At 41.8% G+C, this 20,333-nt stretch overlaps 1 protein-coding gene across 1 annotated transcript; it reads right to left on the bottom strand.

Annotated features, from left to right (window-relative positions):
* Nucleotides 1-1,441: 1,441 nt before the first annotated feature.
* Nucleotides 1,442-6,553, bottom strand: GPR141 (G protein-coupled receptor 141). The gene is made up of 3 exons (XM_028094520.2): nucleotides 6,426-6,553; nucleotides 5,206-5,331; nucleotides 1,442-3,765 (listed from the first exon to the last, which is right to left on the bottom strand). Exon 3 carries the CDS (start codon nucleotides 3,728-3,730, stop codon nucleotides 2,843-2,845), a length of 888 nt encoding a protein of 295 aa, XP_027950321.1. The 5' UTR covers nucleotides 3,731-3,765; nucleotides 5,206-5,331; nucleotides 6,426-6,553; the 3' UTR covers nucleotides 1,442-2,842.
* Nucleotides 6,554-20,333: the final 13,780 nt, after the last annotated feature.

The raw sequence follows: 20,333 nt of genomic DNA on the forward strand, positions 1-20,333 counted from the left end.
GGAGCCGTGCCAAAGATTTTGTGTCCATTTTTAATCTATCAGGTTAATCTAGGGCAGCGATTCTTATATGTTAGCTCACATCAGAATCACCTAGAGGGCTTGTTAAAACACATTATCATTGGGTTCCACAGCCATGATTTCTGAATCAGTAGGTCTCAGATAGAGCTCAAGAATTTGCGTTTTTAATAAGGTCCCAGATGCTCTTCTGCAGGTGGTAGTCTAGGAACCACACTCAGAGCACCAGTAATCTCTACGTCAATATGACTAACAAAGAGCGATTCCTACCCACTCCCCAGCTGTCCCCTTTGCAATCTTCACCCTAAACCACCCCAGTGTATTTCCATGTAGTATCATATATTCCTACTTCTATTCTTCAGGGATAGAAGCAAAGCTTATACAATACCAGACACAGTTCTTATTGACTCAGAAAATAGGCAACAATGTGCTTGTTATCATGAACGGCTGGAGCAGGTAGGACCTAACAAGTGGATTGTCAATCTCAGACACAAGTGCCTTATGTGGCAGCATTCCACAGGTATAAAAACCTCACTCACTGTATTTGTTACCTATTGCTGCGTAATATATTATTCTGAAACTTACTAGGTTAAGACAACAAATATTTATTATCTCATAGTTTCCTGGCAGGAATCTAGGAGCAGATTAGCTGAGTGGTTCTGGCTCAGGGTCTCTCAGTGAGCTGCACTCAGTGTCATCCAGGGTTGCAATCACCTCAAGACTCAAATAGGAGAGGATTTGCTTCTGAGCTTACGCCAGGTCTACTGGCAGGTCTCAGAAGATCCACTTCCAAGCTCACCCATATGTTGGAAGGTCTTGATTCTTTGCCCCTTGTGCTGCCCCATGACATGGCAGATGGTTTCCTTCCTTCTTGAAGCAATCGAGAGACAGCAAGAAAGAGAGAAAGGATGCCCAAGATGGAAGCCATAGCCCTTTTATAACTTAATGCTGGAGGTGATAGCTCATTGCTCTGCCCTACTTCATTCATAAAAAGTCAGTAGTAAAAGGGGAGATTAAAAAGGGGCAGAAATACTAGGCAGGGCTCATTAGAGGCCTCCTTAGCCCTGTTGCCCACTATATTAAAAGGAATTCATGAAACCCAACAAAGTGGTAAGTTGAGTCCTGACTATATCCTAAAGTTACACAATCAATCACAATCTTGAAGTTATTTAGAACATACCATATCCCCTGAAAAAGTGATTACATGTAATTTAAGGGCACTGCTATTTATCTTGTTCTGTGACAGCAGGCTTATAAAATGGTTCTTCTATAGTATTCTAAGTATTAATAATAATAACAAGTTCTTATAGGCCAAAATAGGAATAAGCATTCATTTAGTTACTGACTTAATAATCACATAAAGCATGAGATTAACATTGACCAATAGCATCTGAGCCTTAATAATTAAATAAGCGTGAGTCGCTATTGGCCAATAGCGTCTGAACCTCTAAAATATATTTTTATATGAATCAACATTTTGAATCTATTTTAAAATTATTTGCAAAAAGGTGTCACTGGATTTGGAGAATAAGTAATGTTATCCTGAGGATCACATACCAGGCACTATGACACTATTTAACACATGTTGCTGTCTTGTTTCAACTTTACCCAAACCCTATAATGAAGGATACTGGGGCTCAGAAATTATAAATACTTCATCCATGATTCCATAGTTACTAAAAAGCTTTGAATCCATGTGTGCAGATGACTCCCAAACTCTTTTTTTAATTAACTATGCTGCCTTGTCAACCAGTTTAGGGTTTGGTTATTTGATTCATTAAATTTAATATCAAAGGTAGCATTATTATAAGCAAAGTATAAGGGCATGTCAATTTCTATGTCAGGTAAGTATCAGCTAACACAATAAAAATAACCAAGACAACCAACTTGGATTCTACTTACCTCAATCCAAGTTGCTTATCTTGGTTATTTTTATTGAGTTTAACTGACACCAGAATTGATTTTCATTATGTAATATTGCTTGGTCATATAGAGTGCCTTGAATAAGCTTAAGAACAGTCCCACACTCTCAGAAGTTTGGGCTCTCATATAGTCTAATATAGTCTCGTATAACATGCTTCAACTAAGACCAGCTGCCTTCTACCTTTTCCAGTTTCTTTTCCTGCTTAATGGATCCATGTCTGGAAATGTCAATCTGGGAGGCATTCTCTATTTCCTGGGTACCTACAAAGTCCTAGTCAGAATCAAACAGTATTAATGCTCCAGTGATCCTAGAAGTGTTTCCTCCCAATAGTCAAGTCTATTGACTATCGAAGCTAGCTCTTTCCTCCAAATACCACAGCCAGCAGCCATAGCTTCACGGGCTGTCAGTCATTTTCAAGAGGCACGTACATCAGGTTGAGCATAAGTTGAATAAGTTAAGGTTTCTAGAGTCCATATCTTCAAATTCTCTGGACCTTGAAGAATAGATAGTTTGGAGATGGAGGGTAAGAACATTCTAAGATCAAAGCTCAGCAAGAACAAATGCAGAGAACAGCCTGGATTCTTGCATAGGGAAGGCAGTAGTTGTGCTTAGCAGGAGTAAGTACTGCATGAAAGAGAGGTAGCAGCTGAGTCTGGAAAGGATGTTTGGGGTCAACTGGGGTAGAGCTATGGAAATTAAACATACACTACAGGTAATGGAGAACAGATCATCCAAGAAGAGGGGAACAATCAGTCTTCATTACCTTTTCATGGAAAAATAATTCCAGTGCCAATTAAGAGCAGAGAATTTGAAAAATTTTGAAATCATGGTAGCAGCCATTCATTTGAAACTGTTTTGTCACAACTGTAAAAAACTGATTACAAAGTGAGTGACAAGGAGTATTTAATGGATAACCCCACCTATGAAACACACCATATCCAGGCAACAGACGGTAGTCAAAGCAACAAAAATTTCATTATAAAGAACTAACTCAGACTTGTCTATCTCTGAGTAATTTTGAATAAAATGTACCCGGAATACATGGTGGGGTATAAAACAGACCACTATTACTAGGAGGAAGAAGAAACTTTTGATTTGAGCTCTATAGTCTTGATGTGCCCACATGTTAGGCCAGAGAGCTTTTATCAGTTGAACGATGACGGCCATCTGCATCAGAAAGAGTATCACAACCGTTGAGATCATAATGACAATCATAGAGTAGTTCAAGATAATGAGTTCCCTGCGGTCGAGATCTTTGTAGAACTCAAAGCATCGTTGTTGTTCTGAGTAACTTGGATGTACGCCATATTGTAAAAATAATATTGGCCAAAAAACAAGGCTACCAATGGTCCAAATAACAGTGCTTAAAACTACCATGTGGTACTTTTGCAACTGTTGTATTTGGAGTTTCTTAAAATAGATGAGCAATCGGAGTATGACAATGGCCACATAGAAAACAAAGGTGAAGTACATATGACCGTATATTATGCTGCTGACCAGTCGGCAGAGAAAGGATCCGAACTCCCAGACCTCTAAGATATAATAACTGAGGCGGAATGGGAGGCTGACCAGGAGGATTGAGTGTAGCACTATGATATTGAGAACGATCATGGCAATCATTGATTGGCTTTTCCTTTTGCACATCATACGTGCCATCAATACTGTCCCAGTAGTGCCTCCAAGCAAAACCATGCTGTAGAGTGTTATCAGAATCATCCTGCAGTGTCCCTTGCAGTGGCCTTGTTCTGTGTTTGAGGCGTCTGGCAGGGTGGTCGTATTGATGGGCTCCATGTTTCACCACAAAATGCTTAGAAGACCATAAACCCCTAAATCAAAAGTTTTACAAAATTATAATGGATATATTGAAACTATACACCTACACTTTTGCAATCCCAACCAATTGTTTACAAACTCAAGTGGTATACCCAATAAATATTGTCAGGGACTCCCCTTAATTACCCAAACATATTGAAGAGACAGAGTGAAGCAAAATCACAAAAGTAAGTTTGTTTGAATATAAAATTCATAACTGTACACCCAGGCATTCTATTAACAGATATGTCAAAGCTCACATACCAGGGCTGGGATTAGCATGGGACATGTTAGCCTGTGGCATAAAATTTAAGGAAGGGCCAAAAACTCGGTAATCAAAATCAAGATACTTTAAAGCAGTTTTTAAAAAAAAATCAAAATTAATGCAAAAAATTCATGATGAATAAAATAACAAAATTTTAAATAAAGGCAGAGTCAGTATACACACACTACACACTCATATCAGATCTACAAAGGTCATTCCTCCTATTGTCAGAATTCAATCTGAGATAACATAGAGAAGATCACATAAATTGTGCACAATTATTGTAAGAAGATGCATCAGACATTTTAAAATATTTTCTACTGGGGCGCCTGGCTGGTTCAGTCCAAAGAGCATGTGACTCTTGTCCTTGGGGTTTAAGACCCATGTTGGGCATAGAGCCTACTTTAAATAAATAAATAAATAAATGTATATAATCTTTTGTATGACTAGCTTTTGAGCAGGGAGCAGCACACACTCTTACATACTTTCTGCACTCTTTTCTTCTTGCTAACCCTGGATCTTTTCTTAGACTAGAGTGTCACATTTTGGTGAAAAGTTGGGGTTGATGAGTAAGTTCTGTTTAGTTGGGTTTTTTTTTTAAGATTTTATTTATTTATTGAGAGAGAGAGAGAGATAGTGAGAGAGTGGGGAGAGGGAAAAGCAGACACCCCGCTGAGCAGGGAGCCTGACGCAGGGCTCAATCCCAGGACCCCGAGATCATGACTGAGCCGAAGACAGATGCTTAACTGACTGAGCCACCCAGGCGTCCCTGTTTAGGTTTTATGTAAGTTTGTCGGGTATGGATGTGTAAGGAGCAGTGACTCATAGCAATCTGCCATCCTGCAAATGCGCGCCAGATCTGTCACTGAGGCGCTGTGGGAGTGTATGTGAGTCACCTGGCTCGACGGCGCTCAGGCTGTGAAATGGGAAAGGTCGTACTGCCTATATGAAGGGGTTATTGGAAAATTGCATGAGTTAGTGTACTTGAGACAGCTTGATAACAACAGGAAAAAAAACCGTGTAAAAGTTATGATTCTTAACATGAAACAACAGAAACAAAAAGGCATTTACCCCTTTCTCCTTACTCTATATACCTAGGCGGATATACTGTTAGTCACATAAAATTGTTATGGCATCAGTAAGTATTTAATGAATATCTGACAATAAAAAATAAAAAACTTTTTCAAACCTTTGACTGGACAGTATGGGTCTCAGGCATCAACAGGTCAGACTTCTCTTTCCAGAAGGATCTGTGTCTACTTTCCTCATGTATCTCCCATCCACACGGCCAGAAGCAAAGTTTGAGCATTTGTATCTGAAGGAGAAGTTATTCCACAGTGAATGTCTAAAATATCTTAGAATTTTTCTTCTGCTACTCCAGCATGTCCTCAGAGGAAATAACTAATTTTTTTGTTTGTGAAACATTATATTGGACCTGGCATATTTAGATGCTGTCAAATAAAATTTTATTATAACTCAAAAATGTAATTATAACTTGCTTAACAACCTAAATTTTATGTGCTGGAATATGCATTTTCACAAAGTACATATTTAAAACATATAATGCTGGGGCGCCTGGGTGGCTCAGTCAGTTGGGGGTCTTCCTTCAGTTCAGGTCATGATCCTGGAGTCCTAGGATTGAGCCCTGTGTCAGGATCCCTGCTCAGTGAGGAGCTCTGCCCCCTCATGCTCTCTCTTGTTCATTCTCTCTCAAATAAATAAATAGAATCTTTTAAAAAAATTTCTTTAATAAAACAAATTATATAATGCTTATGTGATTTTTGTGTGAAACAGAATAGTTTTATATAACTTATGAACAAATATGATACCAATTTAGTTTTAATATGTGGGCAGTCCTCAAGTCTAAGAAGACAAGATTCACGTTTGAAATTATTTTAAAGCAATGAAAATCTAAATTATTTGTCAGTTGCACAGTTTCAGTGGACATACCTCCCCAGGCAGTATGACATTTGGAAACAGGGTACCCTGCCATTTACTGGCAGCCTAATCGTGGGACAGACGCTTAACTCTAAAGTTGTCTCTTCAGCTGTAAATATGGGAATGAGAAGATCTATTTTGTAAGAAGGAAGTTAGATTGTGTCTGTAAAGAACCTAACAGATACCCTGACGTAGACTAGGGCTTCAAAGTGCGAATGCCACTTCTCCCTCCATAATGTACACAGGATATTTCATAAACACAAGATCCCATTCTTCTGTAGTTACTTCTCAGAATTGTCCTAAAAATACTTAAATACATGGGGACTATGTTCCACTGTTTTTCTCCCCCTCAGGACTTAAGGACACGGCCCCCATGTCCCCACCAAACATTATCCTTCAATAGCCTGTAATTTCTAGGTATTTCTTTGCTTGTTTTCTAAGCAGAAACAAATGACTACCCAGACTACTTACATGTTCTTTTCCTCTGAGGATTTGGTTCTGATGGAAGAGTCAGGGCATGCTGCTTATTTGTGGGTGCTCTACATGAGGGCAAGCAATAAGAACAGGTGGCTAGAATCAAGACTCCAGTAATGACAAGATTCAAGAGAAATCTTGGGGTGGGCTATGAATGACGAATGCACTTTAGACCGAAGGCTTCCAAAGTTGAACAGTCAAGATGGAGGACCCAGATAAACCTCCTGGACCACAAACGGATATTTGTCTCTACAGCTTGTGGTTAAACAGATAAAAGAGCATTCTTACACATAAAGGCTTTCATTTTTACTGCCAGTGACTTATTTGCAGAAATTTTTCTTATTAACCTCCAGAAAACATCCAGAGTTTTTTTTAAAAGCTGCCTCTTATCAGACTTGTATGTTTTCACCCATGTGTTTTACATTCAGAATGTAAGAATGACCTAGAGGAGTACTTTCGTGGAGACGTTCATATTCTCAACAGTGTGCTCAAAATATAGCTCTGTATTTCAATTTTCAAAGACTCCCCTCAGTAATCATATTTGGAGATATGGTTCTTTTGAAGCCCAAACATCTGGTACTATAACTTCCACGAGAGGGCTCATTTTCATTTTTCTCAAAGGTCTTTCCTTTTCTTACATCAACCTCACTTTCTACCTTCATAGTCTTCTTTAGCTGTGCTAAGACCTCAAAGCATATTTTTAAGGAAGCACTGGGTTTAGGACCGAGACCAACATGCCTTCCAGTGGCAGGCAAACCCAGCCCAAATCATATTACTGCTCAGCTACAGGAATTCAAAAGGATAAAAACTTGATCACCCGTATAGCAAGTTCGTGTTGGCCTACATTTAGGTAACTGATAAAATTCTCACTGATGTTGGAAACGTGAGTAGTGTCCCCACCTGTGCTATCTGCTACATGATCATCCAATAGTCCTTGTGGCCACAGAGATATAAGACAACAGAATCTAAAGGTAAAGGAGCCATAAGCTTGATTATGTCAAAAAAAAAAAAAAAAAAACCCTCTCAGTAGAAGATGAGATTTCTAACTCTTATTGTCAAAAGCAAATTTAGACCAACTCAACTCATCTGGAAAAATTTCACGTGGAACCAACATTTCAACCAGTTTTAAATGTATCTCCTTAAATCAAATTAATTCAAAAATACAAATTTTGGTTTGTAGGCCTGGATTGATCTGGCAGCCTTGTTTTTCAGATAAAACATGTTCCTAGAATCCACAGGATAAAGCATGTTTCCATAGAAACCACGCTATATTTAGGGGTTGCTTGTCTGCCCAAGGACTAACTGGGAAATGAGGGAGGTGTGACCAAGAGTTGCACACAGAAATAAATTCAGGTATAATTTGGGACTACAGCCAGCACACAAATTTATTGTTCACACTGACAATGTAAGGATTTCAAGGTACTAAAATGTGTGTATTATTGTATTTACAGCACTGTGCAGTCCATATTTTTTCTCACTATACCTAGAATTTGGCTCTTTTTTTCCTTGGATGGCACCCAGATTTTCAAAAAAAGAAAAAATAATAATAACAAAACCTTAATAGGAGAGCTTAGAAATCACCAAGTCCAGAAGAGTACAAACAACCATCTTCATTGACTGATAAAGCCACCACAATTCAGGGAGTTTGGAAAGTTACCACAGGCTGCAGGGCCGGTTGGGGAGTAGATAAGGTTGACGACCACAACCTCGTTTCAAGCCTTCATGTCCACTACACCACGATGTACAATGGTGAACTTGAGATCATTTTTGGGAGGCCCATTAACAATCTACGGCTTCAATTTCCATGTTTTCTATGATATCTGGAATCTTATTTTGGGGATGAACCTTAGTGCTTAAATAAAAGTACATTTTAAAATCCTAGAAAGTTAAAATTCTTCTTCACATGTATTTCTTTGCCCCCAAATAAACTGTTAGAGTAAGGCATTAACCTTGGTGATTATCTTAAGTTGGTTTTCAGAAGACAAAGTCATTCTGTCCCGCTCAAGAGCAGGTCCGAAGCAAACATTGCTGGAGAGGCCACCATCTGACCCACTCTTCCCCCTCCACGGAGGATGTCATCTGAGAAGGCCACCGGTGGGTAGTCTCTGCTTCTGGAATGCTGTAGTGGGAGTCACTTATCATTCTACAGTTGTTAAATTGCCACTCTGAAACATCCTTAGGAAAGGAATAACAAAATCTGCAACTGCTAATTCGTAAACCTGCTTATACTCCTAAGTCAATAACCAAGACCCTGAAGTGCCAGGCAGGATGCCTTGTTTGACCCCAAACACCCAGAGGCAAAGCCCAGCCAGACACTGGAGGCAGCACCTGGGACTTGGAGCTCTCCCGACTCTGGGCATCTGTGTTCTTGGTCCCTCTCCTCATCTCTCTCTGTGTGTTCATGTGGGTGGCTCCCTCTGTCTCCCTCTCTCCAGTTGCAACATCGCTTTCTTCCACGGAGACATGGGATTTGAAACCGGAAGGGGCCAGACAGACCATCCCACATCCCTCCCCTCCATTTCAAGACAGGAGATGGAGGCCCAGGTGGGCCCTTCTGTTCCTCTCCCTTCTCCCCCTGAGGAAGGTGACCCAGGGTAGCATTTCTGTGACTGAAGAGCGTCAAACAGCATGTTGCAAGAAACTCTTTTTTTTTTTTTTCAAATATTCTCTGGCATTTATGTTCTAGGATAGCTATAGTCTCAAATAATGAAACCAAAGTTGGCACACCAAAGTCTTAGACGGTTGGGAGCCAGGGAAATGTGTTGGGAAAGCTCAGGGAGGCTGCAGGCTGGGGAACATTTCCTCTGCCATAGCTATAACTTTACATGTTCCTCTCCTGTTCGAGGGAGTACGTGGGAGCACACAGAATGAGCGTCATGCTAGGGAGAACCTAAACACAGGCAGAAAACCTCATATTTCCAGAGTAGCATTCTCTCTAGGGCTTAGGAAAACCAGATTTTTTATTTTTGTAGGATGGAGGACTGTAGTTTTCCGTACCTACGATACAGACACTTGTGCTCTCGATGACCCCTTCTAGTGATGTAGGTCAAGTACTCACTGTTCCAAAAGAAGAAATGTGTCTCACTTCTGAGGCTCAGCAAAGGCCTAGAACTTAGAAATCCTGATCTGTAAAGACAGGTGAAAGGCATCCCTCATACATCAATTTAAATTTTTTTTTCTAGCAGAATTTTTCCTAGCAGCCAAAGACCTTTCAGGGAGGAAGGTAAATGGAACACAAATATCTCTTTGAGGTTTAGAGAGATTAAATAAAACACCTTTGATGGTTTGGAGTGGTCACAAATGAAACCAGCTATCATAAAAGGCCAACAGGGACCCTAGAGAAAATGCATTGTCCAGGAGGGATCTAAATGGGTGATCTGGCTGTCATACCAGAGCCTAGAGATTCTTTGAGGAGGGCTGAATCAAGGCACGATTTAAAGCTGGGACTGCACTCCCCTCCTAATGCAGATCTCATTTCTTTTACTGTTTCTTTTTATGGGAAGATGATGCTGTGTACAAACTCAGAGCTGGTGTGGAAAAGCCTGAGGTGGTGTGTTTGTCTACTGTGTTTGTTGCTGCGTGACACCCTAATGGGGTATATATTAGAGAGTGAAGGGAAACATTGCAGAATCAGCAGCTGTAAACAGCACACGAAGCAGGACTGCTAGAGCGCCCCATTTCCAAGAAGGCTGGTCCTTGGTTACCATGGTGATTCCTCAGCCTAGCAGAGCCCCGCCTTGGAGCTGTCTGATCCTGGAGGTTTATCACACACTGGGTCTCGGCTGGCACAGCATTCCTGCAGAGCGTGGCACCTGTATGCGCATCCAGAATCAGCAGTGGTAGAGATCAGCAGTGATGGGGACAGCAGGTTCCGTGCCCTCAGGACAGGTGGCAGGAACAGGCATGCACCGAGGAACACTGACTTAATACAGGAGTATAAGCTACTCTTGAGATTCTTTAAATGACCTGGGGTGGGACTTCAGAATAAAATCGGTATTTGCAACCATGTGAGTATGTGGGGCTTTGTCATCATAGTTTGAACACTGAAAACAAGATGATAATGGTTTTGAATCCTCAGATGTGAAGTGGGACCTCCTGGTTATATTTTTAAAAAAAAGTAAGTCCTTGCAATCTAGAGTACTTTACCTAATTAATACATTACTTCTTTTGTAGTTTTAAGCCCATCTGAGCCCGAGTGGACCCCATGCCACTGATGCCAACCTGCTGCTCTAGCCCGCTTCTCCCGAGTGCTGGGGCACGTGGCAAATGATCGTCTTATTGCCTTCACCTGTCTCCCTGCCTGGTTCCCTCCTACTTGGGCCTTTCCAGGTTTTCCTCCCCCTTGCCCTGTGGGTGCCATGGAAGGGATGTGGCAGGACAGATAGGACCTGGACGATCTCGAGCCAGGATGAGAGAAGGGGCTGTAGGGACACAGGTCCAGGTGCGGGACAGAGACAGAGCCTGTGCTAAGAGGTGGTTACTCTTAGGCGTGAAATGGTCTGATTGCCTTGGAGATGCTTGACCCTGAACTGAGAAGTCAGGCCTGCTTTCCTTCAGCCACCCCTGCAACCACACAGTTCCCTCTGGGTGAGAATCAGGTAGAGATCACATGTCTGACAGCAGAGGACAATGATCAAGGGAAAGAAAAGGAGGAATCATGGAGGGAAAGTCTCCGGGTGAGGCACTGGGGGGCAAATGGGCAAGACAACCGTAAGAAGAAGTCCCCCAGGGAGAGGGGTAGTCATGGTGCCAACACAACGGTTGAGAACAAGGGCTCTTTCTCCACTTTGGGAGAATTAAGGAAGGTGTAACCTCTCTAGGGAGTAAAGTAGGTCACTTTGCCTAAACAGAGTCTTGTTTTACATCATTTCCTGAACAGACCACGTGTGTTAATCAGCTAGCAGTAATGCCCCCACCCACCTCTGCCCTACCTCCCAAGAGTTGGTTGTTAATATCCCACCCTTCTGAAGCCGAGGGTACGCGAAGGGCTGCAGGGAATGTTGACATCTCACTGGTCTGTGGTATGATGTGGGCGAGGCCATATGGCCTCTTTCGTTCACAAGTGAGGGATCCTGAGGACACTGAGCCTCGCCTCTGTGTTGGAAGTGAGTCTCAACCCCCATCTGTGTCTGGTCCTGGGTCGAGTGGGAATAGGAACCAGAGAAGCAAGGGGAGCTGATTTTGTGTCTAAAACCTTTGAACTCACCACAGTTCCAGTTTAGGGCAGAAACTGATGTTAGGAAAGGAAACCTACATGGCTAATTACTTCCCGGCCAGAACAGATTTTAGAGGCCAGATAAATTCATTTACTGAGAAACAAGGAAGATATCATTTCAGCATCTAGAGAAACACTATGCCTTTTACTTTATTTCAGATCTTGAAAATTTAATTGATTTTTTAAATTTCTTTTCTCTACCTCTAACTGAGCCTTGAGATTTCATCAGATCAGGGAGGACCAGTTGTAGCTGGACAACTCTTGTTCCCCAGTGTGTGTGTGTGTGTGTGTGTGTGTGTGTGTGTGTGTGTGTGTGTGTGTGTGTGTGTGTGTGTGTGTCTGACATCGGACACCTAAGTTCATCCTAAATTCGTGCTCTTTCTACAACACCATGCTGCCTCTGAAGGAGAAGCAATTAATTCCTACAATATGGTTGTTTAACTCTGTGTTCTATGTTTTGTATTTAACTTAAATTACTCAGAAGTAAAGGAATGTCCTTGTAGTAGACTCTTGATGGGAAGCTGGACCAGCCTCCCACTATAATAGATAAATGGCCAGACCCTCTCCCTCCAGCGCACTGGCAGCCAGGGCTCGGGCAAGTGACCCAGCACTGTAGTCAAATATTCGTGCCCAGCGCTTGGACAGGGGGGCCAGGGCTACAGACACATAATAAAGCAGTCTAGATGTGATGTATCCCCACATCCTGGACTTGGATAAGCCCTGCCTTTAAGATCATATCTCTCAGACCACAGTCAGGGCAGGAAGTGTGGCAGGATGTTTGGTCAACATGTATGCAGCAAACACGCTTGACTACCCCCTGAGTTAGACATTTCCTACCTGCCAGTCTGTTGTTGCTCCCTAAGAATGTGACCCTGCTGTAGTTTCTTCTTGAGAACATCAGCTTCCTTTCTAGGGGTACGACCCTGAGGTAGTCTCTAGCTCTTCTGTGGGCTACCAACACCTGAAAGGATAAGGCCTGCTCTCACCATCCTGAGGGGGTGGTCCTCTGAACGATTGCATCAGGAGAACCCGGTGGCTTGCTGAAAGTGCGGATGCTTCATCCCACCCACACAGTAGCAGGAAGTACCCTGTTAAAAAGGTGCCCAGCTGACTCTGATGTGGGTTGAAGCTGAAAGCTCTGCCTCACTCTCCGCCTCCCTCTCACTGGGCCCATTCATGAATGAGCATAATACCAGCTTCCGGCTTCGCTGCCTCTACCTATCTGGATTTGGGTCACATCCATCACCTGGAATTCCTCCCGCCTCTTGTCCTTCACAGCAGGTCGAACCTGTCAGAATCTGTCATTTCCTCAGACCATGCCCTTGGACTGGCCAGCCGCCCCCATGAGGCAAACCCCTTGGGTGGAGTCCATTCCCTCAGCTTCGCCTTTCCTGGCTCAGTCTTTATCCCTAGTGTCCATAACTAAGCCAGTATTAATTATGATATCCTTAAGTCCCCACTGAGCCCATGTCCACATGACTGAAATCCATCGGTTAATCATAAGAAACTCACATTTTTTAATTCCTTAAAAGAAAAATTCTAGCCATAAACCTAGAGAATGCTTGGAGCGTGCAGAAATATCTTCAGAACTCAAGGTGCTTTTGATGGAGATGTCAGTTTCGCATTGTACTCCTCTTTAAAAACAAAACAAAACCCTCTTAGGACAGGGAAAAAATTATATGCTGCTTATTTTAAAAATAAAGGGAATCAAAGATTCTATTGCTTGTCCCAAATCATGTGGTGCCAATCTGAGTCTAAATCCCTGTTGTCTAGCTTGTCCCAGGCGTCCAATTCAAGGACTGTGCCAGCTCCCCTTTGCCTCCACATAATGCAGCGACACAACAGTCTGTTAGCAATTTGGAGCCATCTAGAAGGCGGTATTGGAAGTGTTTAACACTGCCCCAGGGAAATTAAGCCTTGTCTGCGCTCTGCTATGATAACAACCCAGTCTTCTTGAATGGGCTTTTCTGCTGTAGCTTTGGCACAATGTACTCAGCTTTGCCCATCACCAACTTCTATAAGCTTTTGTACTCTTCTTAAAATTTACTAATTACAGGGTAATTACTGTAATATCAAGACGTTTTCTTTCCTTGAAAAAGAGGCTGGCGCGTGCACCTAATTAAAACTGCTTTTTACACTTGAACAAGGTGTCAGATTTTGATCAGCAAAATCCCTCAGGGCTTGGCTTCTCCTTGAAGAAAGTTTATTGTTAAGGGTCTGGTGAAATTTTGAGTAAAAAGTGATCATTAGTGAAATTGCTCTTCATTCTAACTAGAGTCCGCAAAAGAGTGAAGAGTGAAGGTTTCTGTAGTCTCTGGTAAAATAGACAAAATCCCTATTTTTTTACTTAACCAGAAGGAAATGTGAGGTTTCCATGAAGGCTGGAGATATGCTCCTCAGACTTGGAGACTCTGAAATCTTTGATCGTTAATGGTATCTATTTGAGTTCTTTGAATGGTTAAAGTGTGAACCAGGTCACCACATGACCCATTTTGACTTGAAAATCCAAAACCAATATATCAATATGGACAGTCCTTTGTGGCCCAAGATTGGCATTTTCAAATTTTATAAATTTGAAGTAAGCAAAGAGCTTTCATCTTTAAAAACTCTCATCTGGGGGCGCCTGGGTGTTTCTGTCGGTTAAGCATCCCACTTTTGAGTTTGGCTCAGGTCATGATCTCAGGGTAGTGAGATCCAGCCCTGCATCGGGCTCCATGATCAGTGTGGAATCTGCTGGAGATTCTCTCTCCCTCTTCCTCTGCCCACCCGGCTCATGCTCACTCTCTCAACTAAATAAATAAATCTTAAAAAAAAAAAAAAACCTCATCTGATCCTATATTCCACCAACCATTGCCCTTTTACTCTCCCTGCAACTTCATAGTCAAGGGACAGTTTTCGATTCTTAGCTTATTTGTCTTCTTAGCAACATTTGACCCTGTTGAGCACATCTGTCTTGAAATAACTTTATTCTTTGGATTCCTCAAGCACCCTTCTCCCTGGCTCTCTTATACCTGCTTATCCAACCAATGCTTGCTATTCTTCAAATAAAAGCTGGAAGCTATCCAGGAAAGAGAGGAGGTGAGATCACAGGGACTAAGAATTATTTAATAAGTTGTACTTTCTTTAGTGTGTGTGTGTGTGTGTGTGTGTGCAATAGAACTTTCTGTAATTAAGCACTTGAAATGTGACTAATGGGACTGAGGAAGTGACTTGTTAAGTTTAATTTAATTTAATCAAAATAGCCACATGTGGCAGATGACTACCATATTAGGCAACACAATATAGAGTCTTCCTACACAAAATGTGGTCCATGGACCAGCAGCCAGTGCATCAGCTGGGCACCAGTTAGAAATGCAGAATCTCAGGCCCCACCCCAGACCTGTTGAATCAAAATCTGCCTCTTACCAAGATCTCCAGGTGGTTCATAAGCACAATAACATTTGAGAAACATTGCCCTAGAAGGTTCATTTTTAAAGCATTACAGTGACAGACATGTGTGCATATCCTCGCACAGCTTCTGGATCTTATTATACCTGAAGAAGTTTCTTTCTGTGAATTTTTTACCAAGACCTCCTTGACACATTAATCAAATATATTGTTTACTACATCCTAACTGAAATGACCTCTAGATGTTGGAACACTCAGATAATTATCATTTCAGAAAGCAGCTGAGTTTAACCTATTGATCTGCATTGTATCTGATTCTTCAGTAGTGCAACCTCCAGTTCCTTTCCTGTGCTCTGAGGAAATGGTATCTTCCTTTCATAAAAGAGTAGAATAAAGCAGAGAAAAAAATTAAACTACAGTGTCAATAGCCTCTGAAGAGGTAACTGGCTTTTTCTCTAGTGGAATCAGATCGGCACCCTAAGGCACAAGAGATGATTCACACAAAGCATTTGGAGGTCTGAAGCTAGAAAGAAGATTATAGGACAAGATGAACAAGATGAATGTCTTTCATGCTCTGGGATGTTTCCAATGTGTTCAGTGACACAGTCACCTCAAAAGAGACAAGACTCTTGGAATATGATGGAACCTCCAGTTGTGGTGGCCTTGGTGATGGTCAGCAGGGCAGCAGAGCAGGTCAGGAAAAGAGGAGAGACAGAATCTCTGGGTTAGGGCATCTGTGTGGCCTCAACTCAGGCAGCCCCTCTGGCCTCAGTTTCTTCTCCTGAGAAATGATATACTTGGATTCAAAAGAGACTCTTTTAGGTCAATTCCAGCTCTCACATTCTACCTTGGTCCTGGAAATCTTATATAAATGAAGTTTAAAATGATCGAATAATTATCTTTAAAAGGAGGATTCTTTCCAGCCACTCTTAGAAAATCATGTAATTTATACATTCAACAAATGTTGAATTCATTCAGTGTGTAATGTACAAGGCACTCTTCTGGGCACTGGGAAGTAACCATAAGTATCCAGTTAGGTTCTGGTGAAACACATCTTTAGGAAAGTGGTAAATAAATCAGCAACCTTAATTCTCATGCCTGTTAACAATCACTGACCAAGACTTTGAAACACCGGTCAGGGTGGCCTGTTCGATCTAAAGGTCCAAAAGCTAAGTTCACTGTGATACTGGAGGCAGTATATCCTAACAGACAATAAACCCATGATGCACAATTAAGCAATAAAAAGATCTGGTGGGAAATCACATGCAAAGAGTTCAAACAGGACGTTAGATAGTCCCCGAGAATTTGCCTATCGCTGTGGTAGTCGCGCATAGCTTTCTTGAGGAGGTGACATCAACGCTGAGAATTGAATGATAAGGGGCAGCCTGACATGTAGAAGAGGGAAAAACACTCCAGGCGGAGAGATCCACAGACGCAAAGGACACAATGCACAAGAACTGGGTGGGCTCAAGGAGCAAAAACAAATCCAAGGGATGGAGGATGGTGTGGTATGAATCGAGGTTGAGTGTATGAATGGAGCACCCGCATAAATGTCTCTCTGCCCGTGTTAGAGCTCTTTTCTCAGTGTCTGATCTCAGTCTTTCTTGCTGTACTTAAAATCATTTATCCTTCTATCAAATGTAGAGAACGCTCTGCCAGGACAAAGTATACATTTATGCATATTTGAAGACTAATATGCATGGCTCCCAACCGTCTAAGACTTTGGTGTGCCAACTTTGGTTTCATTATTTGAGACTATAGCTATCCTAGAACATAAATGCCAGAGAATATTTGAAGAAAAAAAAAAAAGAGTTTCTTGCAACATGACACTCTTCAGTCTCAGAAATGCTACCCTGGGTCACCTTCCTCAGGGGGAGAAGGGAGAGGAACAGAAGGGCCCACCTGGGCCTCCATCTCCTGTCTTGAAATGGAGGGGAGGGATGTGGGATGGTCTGTCTGGCCCCTTCCGGTTTCAAATCCCATGTCTCCGTGGAAGAAAGAGATGTTGCAACTGGAGAGAGGGAGACAGAGGGAGCCACCCACATGAACACACAGAGAGAGATGAGGAGAGGGACCAAGAACACAGATGCCCAGAGTCGGGAGAGCTCCAAGTCCCAGGTGCTGCCTCCAGTGTCTGGCTGGGCTTTGCCTCTGGGTGTTTGGGGTCAAACAAGGCATCCTGCCTGGCACTTCAGGGTCTTGGTTATTGACTTAGGAGTATAAGCAGGTTTACGAATTAGCAGTTGCAGATTTTGTTATTCCTTTCCTAAGGATGTTTCAGAGTGGCAATTTAACAACTGTAGAATGATAAGTGACTCCCACTACAGCATTCCAGAAGCAGAGACTACCCACTGGTGGCCTTCTCAGATGACATCCTCCGTGGAGGGGGAAGAGTGGGTCAGATGGTGGCCTCTCCAGCAATGTTTGCTTCGGACCTGCTCTTGAGCGGGACAGAATGACTTTGTCTTCTGAAAACCAACTTAAGATAATCACCAAGGTTAATGCCTTATTCTAACAGTTTTGGGGGGGAAAAGTCTATATTTAAAGAATTTTAATCCTCTAGGATTTTAAAATATACTTCTTTTTATACATTAAGTATATGTATCCTAATCTTCAGACTTTTTGTCCCGTGTCTGAGAATGCTCAGTTAAGCACTTGGGGAATATTTTACTTAACGAAGAAAAAAATCAGAATGAAAAAAACTACATTGAATCTAGTTCTACTTCAAAACTCAACCTTCTCTGTGAGATTCAACCTCTGCTTTTTCCAACAAACAGCAGCCATGGGACTCCATCTACCCCAACTGGAAAACCAACCCTTTTCTTTACCTGTGGCTGGAGTTTATTGGCACTAAACACCTAGCCCTCACCTCAAAAATCTCTTGGCAAAGAGAATGAGATGATCTGAGGAGTGACATTATTCCAACTTTGTTTTTTGTTTGTTTGCTTTTAAGATTTTATTTATTTATTTGACAGAGAGAGACACAGTGAGAGAGGGAATGCAAGCAGGGAGAGTGGGGGAGGGAGAAGCAGCCTTCCTGCAGAGCAGGGAGCCGCATGCGGGCCTGGATCCCAGGACTCTGGGATCATGACCTGAGCCAAAGGTAGATGCTTAACTGACTGAGCCACCCAGGCGCCCCCCAACTTTGTTTTTAATTGTTCTCCAGAGGTAGCCATTTCACTCATAAATTCCCCTTTTCCAAGATCAAATGGATTGCTTTCTCTCTTTTCTCTTTTTTTTGGTTACAAAATTATTTTCTTATAATGAGAACTTTTAAAATCTACTGCCTTAGATTCGAATATGCAATACAGTATTATTAACTATAGTTGCCACGCTGTACATTATATCCCCATGACTTAATTTATTTTATAACTGGAAGTTTGTACCTTTTTACTGCCTTCCCCCATTTCGCCCGTTCCCCCCCCCCCCCCCCGCCCCGGCCCCTCACCTCTGGCAACCACAGATCTGTTCTTTGTATCTAGGGGCTATTTTTGCGGGGATGGGGTTGTTTTTGTTTTTGTTTTAAACTTCCAAATATAAGTGAGATTATATGGTATATATATATGTCTTTCTCTGTCTTATTTCACTTAGCATAATGCCCTCAGGGTCTATCCATGTTGCTGCAAGTGGCAAGATTTCATTATATATAAATACCACAATTTCTTTATCTATTCATCCATCAGTGGACACTTAGGTTCCTTATCCAGACTATTATAAATAATGAATGCTGCAATGAACATGGGTACATACATCATTTCGTAGTGTTTTTGTCTTTTTTGGATAAATATCCAGAAATGGAATTGCTGGATTGAATGGTAGTTATATTTTTAATTTGGGGGAAACTCCATACAGTTTTCCACAGTGACTGTACCAATTTACAATCCCACCAGCCATGCACAAGTGTTCCGTTTCCTCCAAACCTTCTCCAACACCAATAACCTTATATGGTTTCTATCAGGTAATTAGTGTTTTAGAACATTGTTGGGGTAGCCCGCCCACCACCCCGTCTCTTTCCATATTACACTTCACATTTGGGGGACCATTTTACTTCAGTTTAGGAATTTTTTTCCCTACGGTTTAATTAACTTAAAATCATTAACTTGAATTATGGTGGTTAGCATATTAGCTAGCGAGGCACCTCCTTCTCCCATGCTGCCCAATTCCTGGCCTTGTACATGTTTGGCTGAAAAAAATCAGGAAGCTTTAGCATTTGGGCTTCCTTGCTGAGATAAAATGCTCTCTTGACTCACCCATTGTGATTCCCTTGAATTGTTGCACTTCCTGATCTTTGGGGATTTGGAAGGTGCATCATGGTTTCTGACTGTTTCAATTTGCATACAATCTTGCTTCACCCACTCTGAAGATGATGACTCACATGGCTAAGCATCAGCTAATGTTCCTCGAGAGAACTCATTTCCCATTTCTTTTAGACAGGTCTTTTCCTCTTCTCAAACTGTTCAAGCTGAGAACACCTTGAGAAGATTTTCACTGTTCATTTAATCTGAATTAATTAACAATTGGTTGGTTGGTTGGTTGGTTGGTTTAATCTGAAGTCACTCCCAGCTTCCTTTCAGGTCCCATTCTTCTGCAATAATCCCTTCGGACCTCCTTCCAGAGCGGCCCCCCTACCTGGTCCTCCCCATGGTGTCTTTGGCTATTCCAGCCACATTACATCCATAACCTAAATACTCAAAAATGGAAAGAAAGGTTAAATTACTATTTCACCAGCATTATACCCCACTATAAATAATCATCATCAAAAGGAGCAAATTCCTAGGTTAGCCATTCAAGGTTGTTTGTGATTTAGCTTTTCATAACATTTGGCTTCCAACCCATTCTCATAAAATACCGAATTCCTAAATTTGAGTTTCAGATAGACAACAAATAATTTTTTTGGTATCAGTATGTCCCATGCAATATTTATTTTGCTAAACCTGGCAGCCCTATCCCTAACCCCTTTCTGGAATCAGTCACTGCCTCCGCTGAATTCTCACATCACTTTGTCAGCTCTTTTGTTATATAACATATTTAATTCTTCCTTGTTTTACAGTAAATTCAGAGATCTGCCTCTTCTATAAGTTTACAAACATTTTGAAGGCAAGAATTGCACCTAGCTCCCTTTTTTGCAGATAGTCAGTACTCATAAATGTCATTTATTTTTATTTTATTTTATTTAAGATTTTTTTTATTTATTTGTCAGAGAGAGAGAGAGCACAAGGAGGGGGAGCGGCAGGCAGAGGGGGAAGCAGGCTCCCTGCTGAGCGAGGAGCCCGATGTGGGGCTCAATCCCAGGGCCCCGGGAT

The sequence above is a fragment of the Eumetopias jubatus genome, unplaced genomic scaffold, assembly GCF_037043125.1.
Source record: "Eumetopias jubatus isolate StellerSeaLion01/CBP00866 unplaced genomic scaffold, mEumJub1_p1.0 scaffold_14, whole genome shotgun sequence".
Classification (NCBI taxonomy): domain Eukaryota; kingdom Metazoa; phylum Chordata; class Mammalia; order Carnivora; family Otariidae; genus Eumetopias; species Eumetopias jubatus.

Bases quoted from the DNA above. Each gene is read 5' to 3' on its own strand.
- GPR141 (XM_028094520.2), bottom strand. From the start codon at position 3,730: ATGGAGCCCATCAATACGACCACCCTGCCAGACGCCTCAAACACAGAA.